Raw genomic sequence first — 19,349 nt, forward strand, 5'->3', positions numbered from 1 at the left:
TAGAAGATTAAGGTCAGTCTTCACTATACCCTCTCCAGTGTCTTGTGGCTCAGGTGTTCCCTCTAAGGGCCTGGTGAAGGTTCAGCCATTTGGTCTGCCTTTTAGGATGTAGAATTTTATGGTACCACTGCCATTTGGGTCCAGATTTGTGTCTCCCACCCTCTGCCTTGCAGTCCCCTCTCTCCCCACCCACCCTATTGTCTAGTCCTCGAGATGTTTGATGGATATGTCAGCATCTTGGGTAGATTCAGGTTAGGTGCTGTAGATGAGTGAGATTATGTGGCCATTTTCTTTCTGCGATTTGGTAAGTTCACTGAGAATGATCTGTTCCAGGTTCAACCATTTTTCCTCAAATTTCATTGTGTCATTCTTTCTTACTGCTGTGTAGAATTCCATTGTGTAGACATACTACATCCTAGTTATCCATTCTTCTAGTGATGGACACTGGGATGATTCCAGCTCTTAACTGTTATGAATTGAGCTGCAAAAATATGGTCGAGCAAATCTCTCCGGACTATGGTTTAAAGGTTTTAGTGTACATGCCTAGTAAGGAAATAACTGGGTCTGTTGGTAATTCTATAGTCAGCTTTTTCAGGAGTCTCCATATTGCTTTCCAAAGAGGTTGTACCATCTTACATTCCCACCAACACTGGATGAGGGTTCCTAATTCTCCACATCCTCGCCAGGATTTATTTTCATTTGATTTTTTGGATGTTTGCTATCCTTACTGGGGTAAGGTGAAATCTCATAGTTGTTTTCATTTGCATTTCCCTGATGATTAGGGATGTTGAACATTTTCTTAAATGTGTGTTTGCCATTTGTATTTCTTCCTCTGTGAATTGCCTGTCCTGCTCCTTGCCCCATTTGGGGAGTGGGCTGTGTGACTTTTTATTTGTTAGGTTTTTTAGTTCTTTGTACATTCTAGAGACTTGGCCTGTGCCAGCCGGATAATCAGCAAAAATTTTCTCCCATTCTGTGAGTAATCTATTGGCTTTGCTTACCATATGATTGCCTGTAAATAACTTCTTCGGCTTCATGTGAATCCCATTGGTTGAGTGACTGTTTAAGATTGTGAGCTACTAGGGTTTTGTTCAGGAAGTCTTTTTCCATTACTATATCATGGAAAGGTCTTCCTATATTTTCTTCCAGTAGTAGAAGAGTTTCTGGTCTTATATTATGGTCTTTGATCCATTTGGACTTGAGTGTACTACATGACGAGATGTGTGGATCAAGTTTCAATTTCCTGCATATGGTTATCCAGTTTGTCCAGCACCATTTTTTAAAGATACTATCTTTTTTCCAGCCTATATTGTTAGGACCTTTATCAAATATCATGTTGCTTGACCCAAAGTCCAGGTCTTCAAGTCTATTCCATTGGTCTATACTCCTGTTTTTATGCCTATACCATGCTCCTTTTTATTACTGTGGCTCTGTAATATAGCTTTAGATCAGGTATGGTGATGCCTCCAGAGATATTTCTTTTGCTGAGGATATGTTTGGATATCTGAGGCCTTCTGCCTTTCCATATGAAATTTGACAGCATTTTCTCTGTCTCTGTGAAGAGCAATGTTGGGATTTTAACTGGAATTGCATTAAATCTGTAAATTCCCTTTGTTAGGATTGTCATCTTCACAATGTTAATTCTTCCTACCCAGGCCAAGAGAGGTCATTCCATTTTCTTAAGTCCTCCTCAATTTATTTTTTGGGTATCTTTATGTTTTCATTGTGTAGACCTTTCATTTCCTTGGTTAACGTTATTCCAAGGTATTTTGTTGTTGTTGTTGATATTTAAAATGAGACTATGTCCCTTATTTCTTTATCTGTATCTTTATTATTTGTATATAGAAAAGCTACTGATTTTTTAAATTTTGGTTTATTCTTATTTATTTGTTTATTTATTAGAGATTGACAGACAGAGAAAGAAAGAGTTAGAGAGAGAGAAATAATGGACACACCAGGGCTTCTAGCCACTGCAAACAAACTCCAGATGCGTGCGCCCCCTTGTGCTTCTTTCTAACGTGGGTCATGAAGAATGGAGCCTTGAACCGGGGGCCTTAGGCTTCACAAGCAAGTGCTTATCCGCTAAGCCATCTCTCCATCCCAAGGCTACTGATTTTTCTGCATTGATTTTGTATCCTGCTACTTTGCTATAGGAGTTATTCATCTTCAGTAGTTTTGGAGTGGAGTCTCTTGGGTCTCTTACATATATAATCTTGTCATCAGTGAATAGACCTAACATAATTTCTTCCTCTCCAAATTGAATCCCTTTTATTTCTTTCTCCTGTTTTATTGCTTAAGCTAGGACTTCCAGAACTATATTGAAGAGCAGAGGTGAGAGTGGACAATCCTGTCTAGTTCCTGATCTCAATGGGAAATCCTCCAGTCTGGCTACATTAAGTATCATTTGGGCCTTAGGAGCTTTGTATATTGCCTTTATTATGTTGAGATATGAGCCAACCATGCCAATTCTTTCCAATATTTTGATCATGAAGTGATGTTCTATTTTGTCAAAGGCCTTTTCTACATCTATGAAAATGATAATGTGGTTTTTGTATGTAACCTTGTTTATGTGGTATATTAAATTGACAGATTTCCATATGTTGAACCACCCCTTCATTCCTGGGTTAAATCCCACCTGATCAAGGAGGATAATGCTTTTGATGTGTTGTTGGATTCGGTTTGCGAGGATTTTGTTCAGGATCTTTGCATCTAAGTTCATCAGGGAAATAGACTGGTAGTTTTCTTTTCTTGTGGCATCTCTGCCTGGTTTTGGGATTAGGGTGATACTAGGTTCATAGAAGGAGTTGGGTAGCTTTCCCTGTTCTCCAATTGTGTGGCACAGTTTGAGGAAGCTTGGTTTGAGTTCTTCCAGGAATGTTTGATAGAATTCAGCTGAGAAGCCATCTGGTTTGTACTCTTCTTTTTGGGGAGGTTTTTTATTACTTTTTCAATCGCAATGAGTGTGATAGGTCTGTTTTGGAGATTAGTCTGCTCTGAGTTTAGCTTTGACAGATGGTATGTGTCCAGGAATTTATCCATCTCCTCCACATTACCCAGTTTTGTGGAGTAGAGGTTTTTGAAATAAGTCCTGATGATTCTCCCAATTTCACTTATGTCTGTTGTGATAGCTCCTTTTTCATTTAGAATTTTTTTCATTTGAAGCATCTCTTTTTTGCTTGATCAAATTGTTCATGGGTTTGTCAATCTTGTTTTCTTTTTCAAAGAACCAGCTCTTTGTTTTGTCAGTTTTCTTAATTTTTTTCTTAGTTTCTAGTTCTTTAATTTCTGTTCTGATCTTTATTATTTCTTACCTTATGGAGATTTTTGGGTTTGATTGTTCTTATGTTGTTAGTGACTTTAGGTTAATGGTTAGGTTATTGATTTGGGATCTCTCTGTCTTTGTTATGAAGACATTTAGTGCTATGAATTTTCCCCTGAGGACCGCCTTCATTGTGTCCCATAAGTTTTGGTACGATGTGTTCTCATTGTCATTTATTTCTAAAAATTTTGCAGTTTCATTTTTTATTTTGTCCAGTATCCATTTATTGTTTAAACGTGTGCTGTTCAGTTTCAAGGTGCTGATGGGATTCTTGGTGGGTCTTTTGTTGTTAATTTTTAGCAATATAACATTGTGATCTGACATCAAGCCGGCACTTATATCAGTCTTCCTGAGTATGTGGAGGCAGGCTTTGTGGCCCAGTATATGGTCAGTTTTTGGGGAATGTTCCATGGGCTGCTGAAAAGAGTATTCAGTCTGTGGATTTGGGATAGAATGTTCTGTAGATGTCCATTAGGCCTAAGTGCTCTATGGTTTTGTTGACCTTTCTTACTTCCTTGTTGAATTTCTGTTTGGATTATCTGTCTACTACTGATAATGGTGTATTGAAGTCCACAAAATGGTGATGTTGGTGGTTTTTTCTGTTTTATTGTCAAGTAGGTTCTGCTTTATGAACTGTGGTGCCCCTGTGTTTGGTGTCTACAGATTTATGATTATAATTTCCTCTTGGTAGATCATTCACTTGTTAAGTAATAAGTGGCCTTATTTGCCTTTTTGATTATTTTTTGTTTCAAGTCTGTTTTATCCAATATAAAAATAGCCACGCCTGCTTGTTTCTTATTTTTGTTTGCTTGGAATATTGTTTTCCACCCTTTCACCCTGAGGAGGTGTCTGTCTTTAGTGGTGAGGTAGGTTTCTTGAAGACAACAGATTGAGGTGTCTAATTTTCTGATCCATCCTGTTAGCTTATGTCTTGATGGGTGAATTAAGGCCATTAATATTTAGGGTAATGATTGTGAGGTTTGATTTGATCCCTGCCATATTGTGTTGGTGTATATGGTTTGGTTTTCATGGACTTTGAAGTTTTTGGTGCGTTCTCTGAGTTTGGTCAGGGAGGTGCTTGTACCTGAGCTCGGGTAGGCTAGGCAGGTGAAATGGACCTGGGCTTTCACGTGAATGGGCACCAGCTGTAGCAGTAAGTGAGCAAATGGGCAGAGGGAGCAGACTAAGGTTGCACAAGAGATTATAAGCAGTGTCTGTGGTGGAAAAATGGAGCCTAATTTTATTATGTAATTATGTTTGTTTGGGGCTAGGGATAGTGGGTTGTCTAATCCCAGTTTGTTTCCTAGCCATAATATAGTTAAGCTTCTTCTTACTTAAGAATGTAATCTCCAGATTAGAGCCTTTATGTGAGGTAGAGGAGGTGTGTTATTAAGTGCTGATCTCGATGTTAATTGATTAAGCCACATTGTGTATTCAAAGCTCACTCTCTACTTCTATTATGCTGTGATGATGTTATGACTAACTGCTTGCTCTTGACATGTTTTCCCCACCATGATGAAGTTTCTTTTCAAAACATCCAGAAGCAGGGAATTACCATGGCATATTGTTCACAATCATGGAAGTTGTTAAGTATAAGAAAGAAAAACCTATAAATATATATATTTGTTTGCTTGTATTTAATATATATTAAATAAATAAATTATATGTATATATATATTTTTTTTTCTTATTTATATAAGAGAGCAATGAAGAGAAAGAACAAACAACTGAACAAAGAAAAACTGCCAGCTGGAAAAAAACTTGTCTTTCCATAAGCTGTTTTGAAGTAATAAGGTAAATAGTACAGAAAGTTGTTACCAAGATGCTGATGCTACCAAAAGCACAAACATGTGACTTTGTAAAGTTTTAGTTTCAGAGAGAGAGATAGAGAGAGAGAGGGAGCATAAATATGAGCATAAATATGGCCATGCAAGGGCCTTTATCTACCACAAATGCACTCCAGATGTATGCAACACCTGGTGAATCTGGCATATGTGGGTGGTGGTGTATTGAACCTGTGTCTTTAGCATTTGCAGGCAAGGGCTCTAATACTAAGCTATCTCTCCATCCCCCAACCATGTGATTTTTAGTCTTTTGGAACGAGACTTAAGGAGGAATATGCAAGGAATCTGGCACTTTGGACTAAAAAAGTGTAGGATTGTAAGCAGAACTTAATTTGCCATTCACATGAGAGTATGAAGGACTAAAATGCAGAAAGAGATATGAATTATTTAGACTCCTGAGTTTTCAGAGAGGAAAGATGTCTTTGTTAGGATCTGGGCTAAATGTAATTTGTTTGATATTCTCACTGTTCTCCTCTTGTCCTTTGACCTTGAGTAATGATGAATTTAAAAGTAATGTACTGATCTGTTTGGTGGAGAAAAATATAGAGCAGAATATATGAAGGGTATAAAGATTGGCAAGCAGGAAGTATGTACAGATAAGTTTTAGGACCCAGTGTGTGTAGCCCCTTAGTTGCATTGTCAAAGGATTAACCTGTTGAAGGGTGATCCAGCTCCTCTGAATGGGGGAAATAGCTAATATTCACTACAGGTGAGACTCAAGCCAGTGTAGGCTCAAAGTAGAATGTATGCTTAAAAGGGGGACCTGAAGGAAGAATGCTGAAGGAGTTTCTTGGTCCTTGGAAGTCTGGCTTCATTTCAGCCTGGATAATGAATTTTTCAGCATCACCCACTTGGCTTTGGTGTTTTGAAGTATTACAGATGCAGAGAATACATGGTCATGGAGTGTACTCATTGTTCAGGAAAGTTTTGGGTCTGGAAAGTGTTTGGATCATGTGTTTTGTCCCAGGAACAAGAAAACAACTGCTACAGAAATATTTAAATGTAGATGCCAAAAGCTAAGTCTACCATTTTATCCAATGTAAAATTTGATTTGATTTCCTGTTTTGTGAAGTGGCAATAAGAGTATATTGTCTCATAACAACATTATAAGTCTCTTCATTGTGTATGTTGTTAACCACAGAGCTACAGTTCTTTGAAATTGATAGTTTTGGGTGGGGTTTAATGTCACTGTATTGCACATGTGTGCACATACGTTAAAGTAGATGATGTAATTTATATGACAAGAACACAGGCATTGGTCTTAAAGATGAATCATTATTTGCCATGGGCAAGTTTTCAGTGGTTTGATTCCTAAATCACTGGGCACATGTTTATTAATTACTTTTGTTCATTTACTGGAAGTTTATTCAGTTGAAGGTCCATTGAAGCAGAGGTTACTATCTGTGTAGGTTTCTCAATTTGTTTTCTGGACGGGGACTCATTCTAACAGAAGCTGACCTGGAACTTACTTTTTCGACCAGGACTGACGTTGAACTCACAGGGATCCTTGTACCTTTGCCTTCGTAGTTCTTGGATTAAAGGTGTGTGCCAGTGTGACTAGCTGTAGTGTGTGGATTTATTAAAGATACCCAGCAGTAGTTAATTCCTGGATATTTCAACATTAAAGCTATAAAATCACTATGAATGTAGACCAAATATTCCTTTTATGTATAAGCCAACTCATAAAGTCAAATGCTTTGTGTTTATTCTCTAAATGAAGCTTTAATCATAATCAAGAAATATTTCTGACCTATGAAGTCTTTGTGCCTTTTTCTTAGGATGATAAATATATTTAAAATATATTTTTTTTTAATTTTTTTTTGTTCATTTTTTATTTATTTATTTGAGAGTGACAGACAGAGAGAGAAAGACAGATAGAGGGAGAGAGAGAGAATGGGTGCGCCAGGGCTTCCAGCCACTGCAAACGAACTCCAGACGCGTGCGCCCCCTTGTGCATCTGGCTAACGTGGGACCTGGGGAACCGAGCCTCGAAACGGGGTCCTTAGGCTTCACAGGCAAGCACTTAACCGCTAAGCCATCTCTCCAGCCCTAAAATATATTTTATATGTTAATATAATATAATATATGTTATATGTTAATTTGGAAGCAGAGGAGAGAGAGACGGAGGGCAGGAGGGTGAGAAAGACCGAAATGGACATGACAGGGACTCATGACATTGCAAATGAATTCCAGCTGCCTGTGCCAGTTTGTGTATGTGGTTTCCATCAGTACTCTTGATATGAACTTGGGGTGCCAGGCTTGGCAAGCAAGCACCTTTACATTTGAGCCATATCTCCAGCTCCTGGTATATGTTTTCTATGAGAGATTATTTTCTGTGGCAATTAGGTAACATAGTTGTAGGGGATATGCTTCTGATATAATTGAGAGTTATGTACACAGGAGATGGGTTAGTTTTAAGTCTAATCAACTAAGCATTTATGTGCAAATAGGTTAGGTTGTAACTAGATTCTTTTGAAAAAATATTTATTTGCAAGCTGAGGGGTAGAAGAGAGACAGCCAGAGAGAGAGAGAGAAAGAGAGAGAGAGAGAGAGAGAGAGAGAGAGAGAGAGAGAGAGAGAGAGAGAGAGAGAGGGGGAGATAATGGGCACACCAGGGCCGCTAGCCACTGCACATGAACTCCAGACACATGTGCCCCCTTTGCATTTGGCTTATATGGGTTCTGGGTAATTGAATCTGAGTCCTTTGGATTTGCAAGCAAGAGCCTTTACCTCTAAGCCATCTCTCCGGCCCATAACTAGATTCTAAACCTCACTAATTTTCTTGTACTTTAAGGACTATGTGTGTTATTTATTTATTATTTATATGTGTAGGAGAAGTATGGGTGCAGAGGTCTCTTTCTGCTACAAACAAATGTGAGATTTTATTTTTCCAGTGTTTACACCTGCTTATATATGTGTGACTTGAGAATTGAACACAGTTTATAGCCAACCACCTTTAATAGCTGAGCCATCTCCTCAATACACATTTTGTACTTTTTTAAAAGACTTTTATTGACAATCTTCACACAGATCCATAATTTTGTTTATCATTATTTTCTTCTCTTTTCATCTTCAATCTTTTCTTCTGCATTGTCCTACTACTGAACCACTTTCTATATCTTGCTTTTCCCTCTTCTATTTTGATGTCTTTTTTACCTCCCTCGTCATCCACCTTGAAAAGTTGATGTGTCCAGTATTATGTAAGTCCTGTGCAAGTGATGACACCTGCTGTGAAGTCATGAATACACAGGATGCTTATGAATACAAAGGACGCAAGGTGTCTAGGAGATAGCTTTCCAAAGGCCTTTTAGCACCCTCTTCAGTGTTGTTACCGAGCCTTGCATTAGGTGGCATCGATGTCTAATTTAGTGTTAAGAACTCAGCAGTCACCTTTTCTTTGTAAAATATTTTTATTTTTACTTATTATTTAAGAGAGAGAGAGAGAGAGAGGGAGAGAGAGAAGCAGAGAATTGGCACCCCTGGGATTCTAGCTGCTACAAACACATTCCAGATGCAAACACTACCTTGTACATCTGGCTTATATAGGTTCCAGGGTCTCGAGCCTGAGTATTTGGCTTTATAAGGAAAGACCTTAATGGCAAAGCCATCTCCCCATTCCAACAGTCATTTTTTCTTTGAACTTTGATGACTTTTGAGCCTTCTTAATAGTCACCACCATCTGTCAAAGAATTTATCTGAACCTAACTTAGAGCATCACAAATCTATGGGCAAAGATAAATCTTTAGAGAGAAATTTGATAGGTACAATGTTTTCATTTAGCCAAATCATGCTAATAGCTTTCCTCAGGGACTGTATCTTTCCAAATCATAGTTTTTTAAAGTATTTAATTTATTTGAGAAAGAATAAGGCAGACGGGAAGTGGGGGGGGGGGAGGAAGGGAGAGAATTGGCATGCCAGGGCCTCTATCCACTGAAAACAAACTCCAGATGCATGAGCATCTGGCTTACATGCATAACAAAAAATCAAACCTGAATCCCTAGGCTTCATATGCAAGTGTGTTAACTGCTAAGCCATCTCTCCAGCCCAAAATCATAGATTTTTTTGAATAGGTGTTTATTATCAGATACATTCCCTCTCATGTAGTAAACCTCATTTGGAATCAGACCGCAATCAGTTACAACTCTCTCTAAACCACAAAGTCATTCAAATTTGCATTTCCCTGATGGCTAAAATGTGCAATAGTTTTTGAAATATTTTTGTCCATTCGTATTTTGTCTTTTGAGAACTTTCTGTTCAGTTCCATATCCCATTTATATTCATTGTTTGATTTTGGATTTCTTTATTTTGAGTTCTTTACATATCATAGTCAATTTTTTTTCTTCCAAATTTTTATTAACAACTTCCATGATTATAAAAATACCCCAGGGTACTATCTCCTCTCCCCCCACTTTTCCCTTTGAAACTCCATTCTCCATCATGCCCCCTTTCTTCTCAATCAGTCTCTCTTTTCATTTTGATGTCATGATCTTTTCCTCCTCTTACGATGGTCTTGTGCAGGTAGTGTCAGGCACTGTGAGGCCATGGATATGCAGGCCATTTTGTGTCTGGAGGGAGCACGTTGTAAGGAGTCCTACCCTTCCTTTGGCTCTTACATTCTTTCCACCACCTCTTCCGCATTAGACCCAATCACACCTTCCAAGGTGTGATTGAGATGTTACTTGGTACTCTAGTCATTTCTTTCCATCACCCTGATGCCTTCTGAGTTGTCCCAAGGTCACTGCCATCTGAAAAGAGAAGATTCTATAACCAAAGTGAGAGTAGCATTAATATAAGGGTATGAATATTAAGAGAAGTGCATACTGGGCAGTTTGATAAGCATAGTATATACATTTATCCAGACATCAGCAGATGTTACACCCCGAGTGTTCATGACTACCCCTGTTTTACGTTTTCAGTATCAGGGTTGTATTCCCTCCCATGGAATGGGAGTCCAGTCCCATTGGAGGGCAGTTGGTTTCCACCATCATAGACGTGCCACTATTGCACCTGTTGGCTCTTTTGGCCTGGCTGGCCAGTTGTAAGGTTTGCAGTGTCTACTGTTGATTATCTTCATTGGTGATTTCTCTTTTTCCCATTGAACTACATGCAGAATGGCTTCTTCCAGCTTTCTGTCAGCTGGTCTACATAGAGGAAGTTTTTACCTCAGTTCCAGCAGGATTTCTCATTGGCCTTGCAGCCCAAGTATATGGAGTCTTCAGCAATAGGGTCTTACCATCTATTCCTGGTGGGAATCCAAGGGCCTCAGCAATGGCTTCTAATATTTTGGGGGCATCAGGCACCTCCCTGGCCAACAACTCACTGGAAGGTATCCCATCCCTGGTCCTGAAAATTTTTAGCAATCTTGTATGTTACCTGAGTGTTCCTTTGTCCAAAATGTAGGATTCCATATGATTTATATATATCCTCTTAAATTCATAGTCAAATTTTAATAGGTGGACATTTTCTTCCATTATGTTTGTAGCCTATGTTTTGTATTTAATAAATTTATTTCCTTAAATTTTTTAAAAATTATTTATTTATTTATTTGAGAGTGACGGACACAGAGAGAAAGACAGATATAGGGAGAGAGAGAGAATGGGCAGCCTCTGCAAATGAACTCCGGATGCGTGCGCCCCCTTGTGCCTCTGGCTAACATGGGACCTGGGAAACCGAGCCTCGAACCGGGGTCCGTAGGCTTCACAGGCAAGCGCTTAACCGCTAAGTCATCTCTCCAGCCCTCCTTAAATTTATTAACATTTCTAGGATTATAAAAAATATCCCATGTTAATACCCTCCCTCCCCCCATTTTCCCCTTTGAAATTCTATTCTCCATTATATCCCCTCCCCACTTCTCAATCAGTCTCTTTTATTTTAATGTCATAATCTTTTCCTCCTCTTATGATGGTCTTGTGCAGATAGTGTCAGGCACTATGAGGTCATGGATATCCAGGCCATTTTATGTCTGGAGGGAGCACATTGTAAGTAGTACTACCCTTCCTTTGGCTCTTAAATTCTTTCTACCACCTCTTCCACAGTAAACCCTGACCCTTGGAAGGTGTGATTGAGATGTTACTCAGTATTCTAGTCATTTCTTTCCAGCACCATGATACCTTCTGAGTCATCCCAAGGTCACTGCCATGAAAAAATAGCAGATTCTCTATTCAAAGTGAGAGTAGCATTAATATATGGGTATGGATATTAAGAGAAGTGCTTACTGGGCAGTTTGATAAGCATAGTATATACATTTATCCAGCAGCAGCAGATGTTACACCCCTAGGGCTTATGACTCCCCCTGTTTTCGGTTTCCAGTATCAGGGATCTATTCCCTCCCATGGAGTGGGCCTCCAGTACAATTGGAGGGCAGTTGGTTTCCACCATGACAGACGTGCTGCTATTGCACCCGTTGGCTCATTTGGCCTAGCTGACCTATTATAAGGCTTCGGTGTCCACTGCTGAGTATCTTCACTGGTGGTATCTCTTTCTCCCATTAAACTACATGTAGAATGGCTCCTTCCCATTTTCTGTCAGCATATTTTTAAATTTTTGTTTTTTTAAGGGAACAATTTGCCAATGAGGCATTACAATTCTTTTTTTTTTTGGCTTTTTTAAAAATTTTTATTAACATTTTCCATTATAAAATATATCCCATGGTAATTCCCTCCCTCCTCACCCCCACACTTTCCCATTTGAAATTCCATTCTCCATCATATTACCTCCCCATTACAATCATTGTATTTACATATATACAATATCAACCTATTAAGTATCTTCCCCTCTTCCTTTCTCTACCCTTTATGTCTCCTTTTTAACTTACTGGACTCTGCTACTAAGTATTTTCATTCTCACGCAGAAGCCCAGTCATCTGTAGCTAGGATCCACATATGAGAGAGAACATGTGGCGCTTGGCTTTCTGGGTCTGGGTTACCTCACTTAGTATAATACTTTCCAGCTCCATCCATTTTTCTGCAAATTTCATAACTTCATTTTTCTTTATCGCTGAGTAGAACTCCATTGTATAAATGTGCCACATCTTCATTATCCACTCATCTGTTGATGGACATCTAGGCTGGTTCCATTTCCCAGCTATTATAAATTGAGCAGAAATAAACATGGTTGAGCACGTACTTCTAAGGAAATGTGATGAGTCTTTTGGATATATGCCTAGGAGTGCTATAGCTGGGTCATATGGTAGATCAATCTCTAGCTGCTTTAGGAACCTCCACACTGATTTCCACAATGGCTGGACCAGATTGCATTCCCACCAGCAGTGCAGAAGGGTTTCTCTTTTTCCACATCCCCGCCAACACTTATGATCATTTGTTTTCATGACGGTGGCCAATCTGACAGGAGTGAGATGGAATCTCAATGTAGTTTTAATCTGCATTTCCCTGATGACTAGTGACGTAGAACATTTTTTTAGATGCTTATATGCCATTCGTATTTCTTCCTTTGAGAACTCTCTATTTAGCTCCATATCCCATTTTTTGATTGGCTTGTTTGATTCCTTATTAGTTAACTTTTTGAGTTCTTTGTATATCCTAGATATTAATCCATTATCAGATGTATAGCTGGCGAAGATTTTTTCCCATTCTATAGGTTGTCTCTTTGCCTTTTTCACTGTGTCCTTTGCAGTGCAAAACCTTTGTAATTTCATTAGGTCCCAGTGATTAATCTGTGGTTTTATTGCCTGAGCAATTGGGGTTGTATTCAGAAAGTCTTTGCCAAGACCAATATGTTGAAGGGTTTCCCCTACTTTTTCCTCTAGCAGTTTCAGAGTTTCCGGTCTGATGTTAAGGTCTTTAATCCATTTGGACTTAATTCTTGTGCATGGCGAGACAGAAGAATCTATTTTCATCCTTCTGCAGATATATATCCAGTTTTCAAAACACGATTTGCTGAAGAGGCTGTCTCTTCTCCAATGAGTATTTTTGGCATTTTTATCGAATATCAGGTGGCTATAGCTACTTGGGCTTACATCTGGGTCCTCTATTCTGTTCCACTGATCTACATGTCTGTTTTTGTGCCAGTACCATGCTGTTTTTGTTACTATGGCTCTGTAGTATAGGTTAAAATCAGGTATGGTGATACCACCAGCCTCTTTTTTGTTGCTCAGTATTATTTTAGATATTCGAGGTTTTTTGTGATTCCAAATGAATTTTTGGATTGTTTTTTCTATTTCCATGAAGAAAGCCTTTGGAATTTTGATAGGGATTGCATTAAATGTGTAGATTGCTTTAGGTAAGATTGCCATTTTCACAATATTGATTCTTCCAATCCAGGAACAAGGGATGTTTCTCCACTTTCTAGTGTCTTCTGCAATTTCTCGCTTGAGTGCTTTAAAGTTCTCATTGTATAGATTCTTTACTTCCTTGGTTAGGTTTATTCCAAGGTATTTTATTTTTTTTGATGCAATTGTGAATGGGAGTGATTCTCTGATTTCATCCTCTGTGTGTTTGTTGGTAGCATATATGAAGGCTACTGATTTCTGTGTATTTATTTTGTATCCTGCTACATTGCTGTAGGTTTTTATCAGCTCTAACTGCTTGCTAGTAGAGTCTTTAGGGTCCTTTATGTATAGAATCATGTCATCTGCAAATAATGATAACTTGATCTCTTCCTTTCCAATTTGTATCCCTTTTATGTGTGTCTCTTGCCTTATTGCTATGGCTAAGACTTCCAAAACTATATTAAATGAAAGTGGGGACAGTGGACACTCTTGTCTTGTTCTTGATTTTAGTGGAAAAGCTTCCAGTTTTTCCCCATTTAGTAATATGTTGGCTGTAGGCTTGTCATAAATAGCCTTTGTTATATTGAGATATGTTCCTTCTATTCCCAGTCCCTGTAGGACTTTTATCATGAAGAGATGTTGGATTTTGTCAAATGCTTTCTCTGCGTCTAATGAGATGATCATGTGATTTTTGTCCTTCAACCCGTTTTTGTAATGTATTACATTTATAGATTTGCGTATGTTGAACCATCTCTGCATCTCTTGGATAAAGCCTACTTGGTCAGGGTGAATGATCTTTTTGATATATTCTTGTAATCTGTTTGCCAATATTTTGTTGAGAATTTTTGCATCTATGTTCATGAGGGAGATTGGTCTGTAATTTTCTTTTTTTGTTCTATCTTTGCCTAGTTTTGGTATCAGGGTGATGCTGGCCTCATAGAAGGAGTTTGATAGAATTCCTTCTTTTTCTGTTTCCTGGAAAAGCTTAAGAAGCAATGGTGGTGGCGGTCGGCGGCTGCCCGGCCGGCAGAGGGGCGGTGTGCGCAGCGCCGGGGAGGATGAGCTCCCCGCGGGGATGGAGCGCCGACCTGGCCCGCTTCTACACGGTCACTGAGCCCCGGCGCCACCCCCGGGGACACACGGTGTACAAGGTCACCGCCCGGGTGGTTTCACGATGAAATCCAGAAGATGTCCAGGAAATAATTGTATGGAAGAGGTATAGTGATTTTAAGAAGCTGCACAGAGAACTATGGCAGATTCACAGACACTCATTCCGACATTCAGAATTGTTTCCTCCATTTGCTAAAGGAATAGTTTTTGGCCGCTTTGACAAAACTGTCATTGAAGAGAGAAGACAGTGTGCCGAAGACCTGCTACAATTCTCTGCCAATGTCCCTGCTCTGTACAACAGTAAACAGCTGGAAGACTTTTTCAAGGAGAGTCAAGCCCCACTCGCCGAGAGGCTGTGAAGAGATGGACAGCAGAGTATCTCATGCGCGCAGAAAGCGTCTCCAGCCTCCATTGCAAGCCTCAGCCTGAGGACGCATCTCAGCCTCTAGGATCACTAAGTTCAAGGCCCTCTTGGAACCTAAGGAGCCCTGCCGAGGTGCTGAAGGCCTTCAGAGTCCTTGGGGTGATTGACAAGGTTTTACTTGTAATGGACACAAGGACAGAACAGACATTCATTTTAAAACGTCTAAGGAGAAGCAGTGAGTTCAGCAGGAGCCGGAAGACCATCATCCCCCGCTGCGTGCCCAACATGGTGTGTCTGCACAAGTACATCATCTCCGAGGAGTCGGTGTTCCTCGTGCTGCAGCTGGCCGAAGGTGGCAAACTCTGGTCCTATATCAGTAAATTCCTAAACAGATGTTCTGAAGAAAGCTTTGACATCAAGGAAATGAAGAAGTCCGCACCTGGTAACGTTGCTCCCCCACAGCCATCTTGTGGGCCTCAGGATGGCAGTGGTTCTGAATCCAGAGGGAGCGATGGAGGGAGCGTGCCCAGAGTTCTACCTTTGAAGACTAGCCTCACTTCAAGTTCTCAAGAGGACAGCAACCAGGAGGATGAAGGCCAAGACAGCTTTCCAAGATGGCCTGACTCTGGCTCCAGCTCTGAAGAGGAGTGCACCACTAGCTATTTAACACTATGCAATGAATATGGGCGGGAAAAGATCGACCCAGGGTCCTTGAATGAAGAGCCATTCATGAAGCCTGAAGGGGGTGATGTTGGTCCTGGAGTTGTTGAGCATTTCCCAATAGCCCTTGCTGCTGACAGTGACAGCCTTAGCACACAAGTGAAATTCTTTCCCGGAGATGACCCAGAAGCAGTTCGTTGTCTAGGAACCTCTGATTCCCTTACTCGGTCGAAAAACAGTCCCATGGAATTCTTTAGGATAGACAGTAAGGACAGCGCCAGTGAACTTCTGGGGCTTGATTTGGGAGAAAAGCTGTGCAGTCTAAAGTCAGAGCCTTTGAAGCCATTCTTTCTGCTTGAAGATGGAGACAGCCCTTGCAGGAGTTTTGATACCAGTGAAAGCAAGGGAGAATCTGAAGCTCAGGACACCATTAGCAGGGGCTCAGATGACTCAGTCCCAGTTATTTCATTTAAAGATGCTGCGTTTGAGGATGTGGGTGGTGCTGAAGAAGGCAGGCCTGATCTTCTGGTAAATCTACCTGGTGAATTGGAGGCAACAGAAGAAGCTTCAGCAGTGGGACCCACCACCTTTTCACAGACCATTGCAGGCAGAATAGAAAGTAAACTGTTGGAAGCCCCCGACGTGCTATGCCTCAGGCTGAGCCCTGAACCATGCCAGGCCCCAGAGGAGCCGAGTGACTCTCTGGGGCCCCAGTGCTGTGGCATCCAGAGGCGCCATGAGCAGGAGGATCTTGGAGTGTTATTCCAGGCAGCTGCTGATCATAGTGGCTCAGGAGGCACATCTTTGCTCTGCAGCTCTGGTCCTGAGTTTCAAGGACTTGGAGCAATGGGGATGGCAGTAACTGCAGATGATGCAGGGGAGAGCTTATTTCGTATTTCTAGTCGGCTCTCAGGGGCTGATGAACACGGCACAAGCATGGACACTCCCCACGTGGAGGAAGTGCTTCTGCCCACAGGTCACATGGATGATCTGGCTAGAGGCACTCCGGCTTCTTTATTCCAGAGAGACTCTGAGACGAAGGAACAAAGTGGGTTAGCAGTAGCAGGAGACAAGGAAATCCATCAGATTTTTGAGGACCTTGATAAAAAATTAGCACTAAGCTCCAGGTTTTACATCCCAGAGGGCTGCATTCAAAGATGGGCAGCTGAGATGGTAGTAGCCCTTGATGCTTTGCATAGAGAGGGGATTGTGTGCCGCGATTTGAACCCAAACAACATCTTATTGAATGATAGAGGACACATTCAGCTAACGTATTTTAGCAGGTGGAGTGAGGTTGAAGATTCCTGTGACAGTGACGCCATGGCAAGAATGTACTGTGCCCCAGAGGTTGGAGCAATCACAGAAGAAACTGAAGCCTGTGATTGGTGGAGTTTGGGCGCTGTCCTCTTTGAACTTCTCACTGGCAAGACTTTGGTTGAGTGCCATCCAGCAGGAATAAATACACACACTACTTTGAACATGCCAGAATGTGTTTCTGAAGAGGCTCGCTCACTCATTCAACAGCTCTTGCAGTTCAACCCCCTGGAACGCCTGGGTGCTGGAGTGGCCGGAGTTGAAGATATCAAATCTCATCCATTTTTCACCCCAGTGGATTGGGCAGAATTGACAAGGTGAAGACCACGTGGCGTGGTAACAGCTCACATACGCAGATCTCCTGTAATCAGCATTTCTGGCAGAAGGGTTGTGGCCTCCTTTACAGTGTGCCGCAGCCAGAGAACAAGGACTTTGGAGGGAATGAGGAGGCTAAAAGATCTGTCCACAGTTACTGTCTGGACAAGACATTAGCTCGTGTTGCTAGCAGCTGTTATATCTATACCTTTACCAAGGTGTGACTGAATTTACATCTAGGGACACAGGTATATTGCAAACCCACCTGAAATAGGACTGCCCTTCAAGATGACCTCTGCTAGGAAGTGTCGAAGGAAGTTCCACTTGGGAGGAAGACTTTTCCAAGGCAGCTAACCATGTTTCTGCTAACCCAGGCTGGTTGATATGATCACTTTATTGTTTGCCAAATAACACTTAAAGTGATTTGTGAACAGTGTCACCTACAGGTCGGCAAAAAGAGAAGTACAGAATGCTTGGAAGGAACCCACGCCACGAGCACTTTTGAATGGGACCCCGGTGGTGTGGGAGAGCACGCCGTGCTGCCTCCTGTAACCGCGGGCCACTGCTACCGCGGCTTGGCCGCCCTTCTTCCCGCCCTGCCTTTGTTGGCCGCTCTCCACCTTTGGCTACTTCTCTCAAGTTTTCTTTTGCACTCCTGTTCACACACATGCGATGAAAAAGGGAAGGGGTATTTATTCCCCCCAAATTGTCAGCTTTACAAGGACTAAGAAATCATGAAAAAATAAATTGGTAAAATTAAAAAAAAAAAAAAAAGAAGCAATGGTGTTAGCTCTTCCTTAAAAGTCTGGTAAAATTCAGCAGTGAATCCGTCCCGGCCTGGGCTTTTTTTAGTTGGGAGATTATTGATAACTGTTCGGATCTCCATGTTTGTTAGAGGTCTATTTAAGTGATTAATCTCATTTTGATTTAATTTGGGTAGGTCATATAGATCAAGAAATCATCCATTTCTTTCAGATTTTCATACTTTGTGGAGTATATGCTTTTATAGTATGTCCCTATGATTTTTTGAATTTCTCTGGAATCTGTTGTGATGTTACCTTGTTCATCTCTGATTTTATTAATTTGTGTCTCTTCTCTCTTTCTTTTGGTCAGATTTGCTAAGGGTTTATCAATCTTGTTTATCCTTTCAAAGAACCAACTCTTTGTTTCATTAATTCTTTGGATTGTTCTTTTTGTTTCTATTTCATTAATTTCTGCCCTAATCTTTATTATTTCTTCCCGTCTACTGATTTTTGGTTTGCCTTGTTCTTCTTTTTCCAAGACTTAAGGTGAAGCATTAGGTCGTTTACTTGTGACCTTTCTAATTTCTTAATATAGGCACTTAAGGCTATAAATTTACCTCTTAGAACTGCCTTCACTGTGTCCCAGAGATTTTCGTGTTTTATTCTCATTATCATTTGACTCTATAAATTTTTTGATTTCCTTTTTGATTTCTTCATTGACCCATTCATCATTTAGTAGTGTATTGTTTAGTTTCCATGATTTTGTGTATGCTCTATAGCCTTTCTTGCTACTGATTTGTAGTTTAATTCCATTGTGGTCAGATAGAATGCAAGGAATTATTTCAATTTTCCTGAATTTGTTAAGATTTGCTTTGTGTCCTAATATATGGTCTATTTTAGAGAATGTTCCATGTGCTGCTGAAAAGAATGTATATTCTGCAGCCTTTGGATGAAATGTCCTGTATATATCTGTTAAGTCCATTCCTTCTATGACCTCATTTAGTCCAGATGCCTCTCTGTTTATTCTTTCCCGGGATGACCTGTCAATTGATGAGAGTGGGGTGTTAAAGTCACCCACCACCACTGTGTTTGGTGTTATCTGTGACCTTAGTTCTAATAGTGTTTGTTTGACGAATTTGGGAGCCCCCATGTTAGGTGCATATATGTTTAGGATTGTAATGTCCTCCTGTTGGAGTGTGCCCTTAATCAATATAAAGTGACCTTCCTTATCTTTCTTGACTAACGTCGGACTAAAGTCTACCCTGTCTGATATTAGGATAGCAAGCCCTGCTTGTTTTCTAGGCCCATTTGCTTGAAACACCATCTTCTAACCTTTCACCCTAAGATAATATCTATCCTTTGTAGAAAGGCGAGTTTCTTGGAGACAACAAATTATAGGATCCTGCTTTTTAACCCAGTCTGCAAATCTATGTCTTTTCGTTGGGGCATTGAG

The 19,349-nt window shown here is 40.5% G+C and overlaps 1 protein-coding gene across 2 annotated transcripts; it reads left to right on the forward strand.

Moving 5' to 3' along the window:
• Positions 1-14,816: 14,816 nt before the first annotated feature.
• On the forward strand, positions 14,817-17,761 carry LOC123457409 (ribosomal protein S6 kinase delta-1-like). 2 transcript variants are annotated; one of them, XM_045141334.1, is made up of 2 exons: positions 15,016-15,035; positions 15,217-17,761. In XM_045141334.1, the coding sequence occupies exon 2, from the start codon at positions 15,288-15,290 to the stop codon at positions 17,157-17,159; it is 1,872 nt and encodes a 623-aa protein (XP_044997269.1). In that variant the 5' UTR covers positions 15,016-15,035; positions 15,217-15,287; the 3' UTR covers positions 17,160-17,761. The 2 variants fall into 2 exon arrangements, with proteins under 2 accessions (XP_044997270.1, XP_044997269.1); XM_045141335.1 differs by having other exon boundaries at positions 14,817-17,761.
• Positions 17,762-19,349: the final 1,588 nt, after the last annotated feature.

The sequence above is a fragment of the Jaculus jaculus genome, unplaced genomic scaffold, assembly GCF_020740685.1.
Source record: "Jaculus jaculus isolate mJacJac1 unplaced genomic scaffold, mJacJac1.mat.Y.cur mat_scaffold_44_1_1196519_arrow_ctg1, whole genome shotgun sequence".
NCBI classification, from domain to species: Eukaryota; Metazoa; Chordata; class Mammalia; order Rodentia; family Dipodidae; genus Jaculus; species Jaculus jaculus.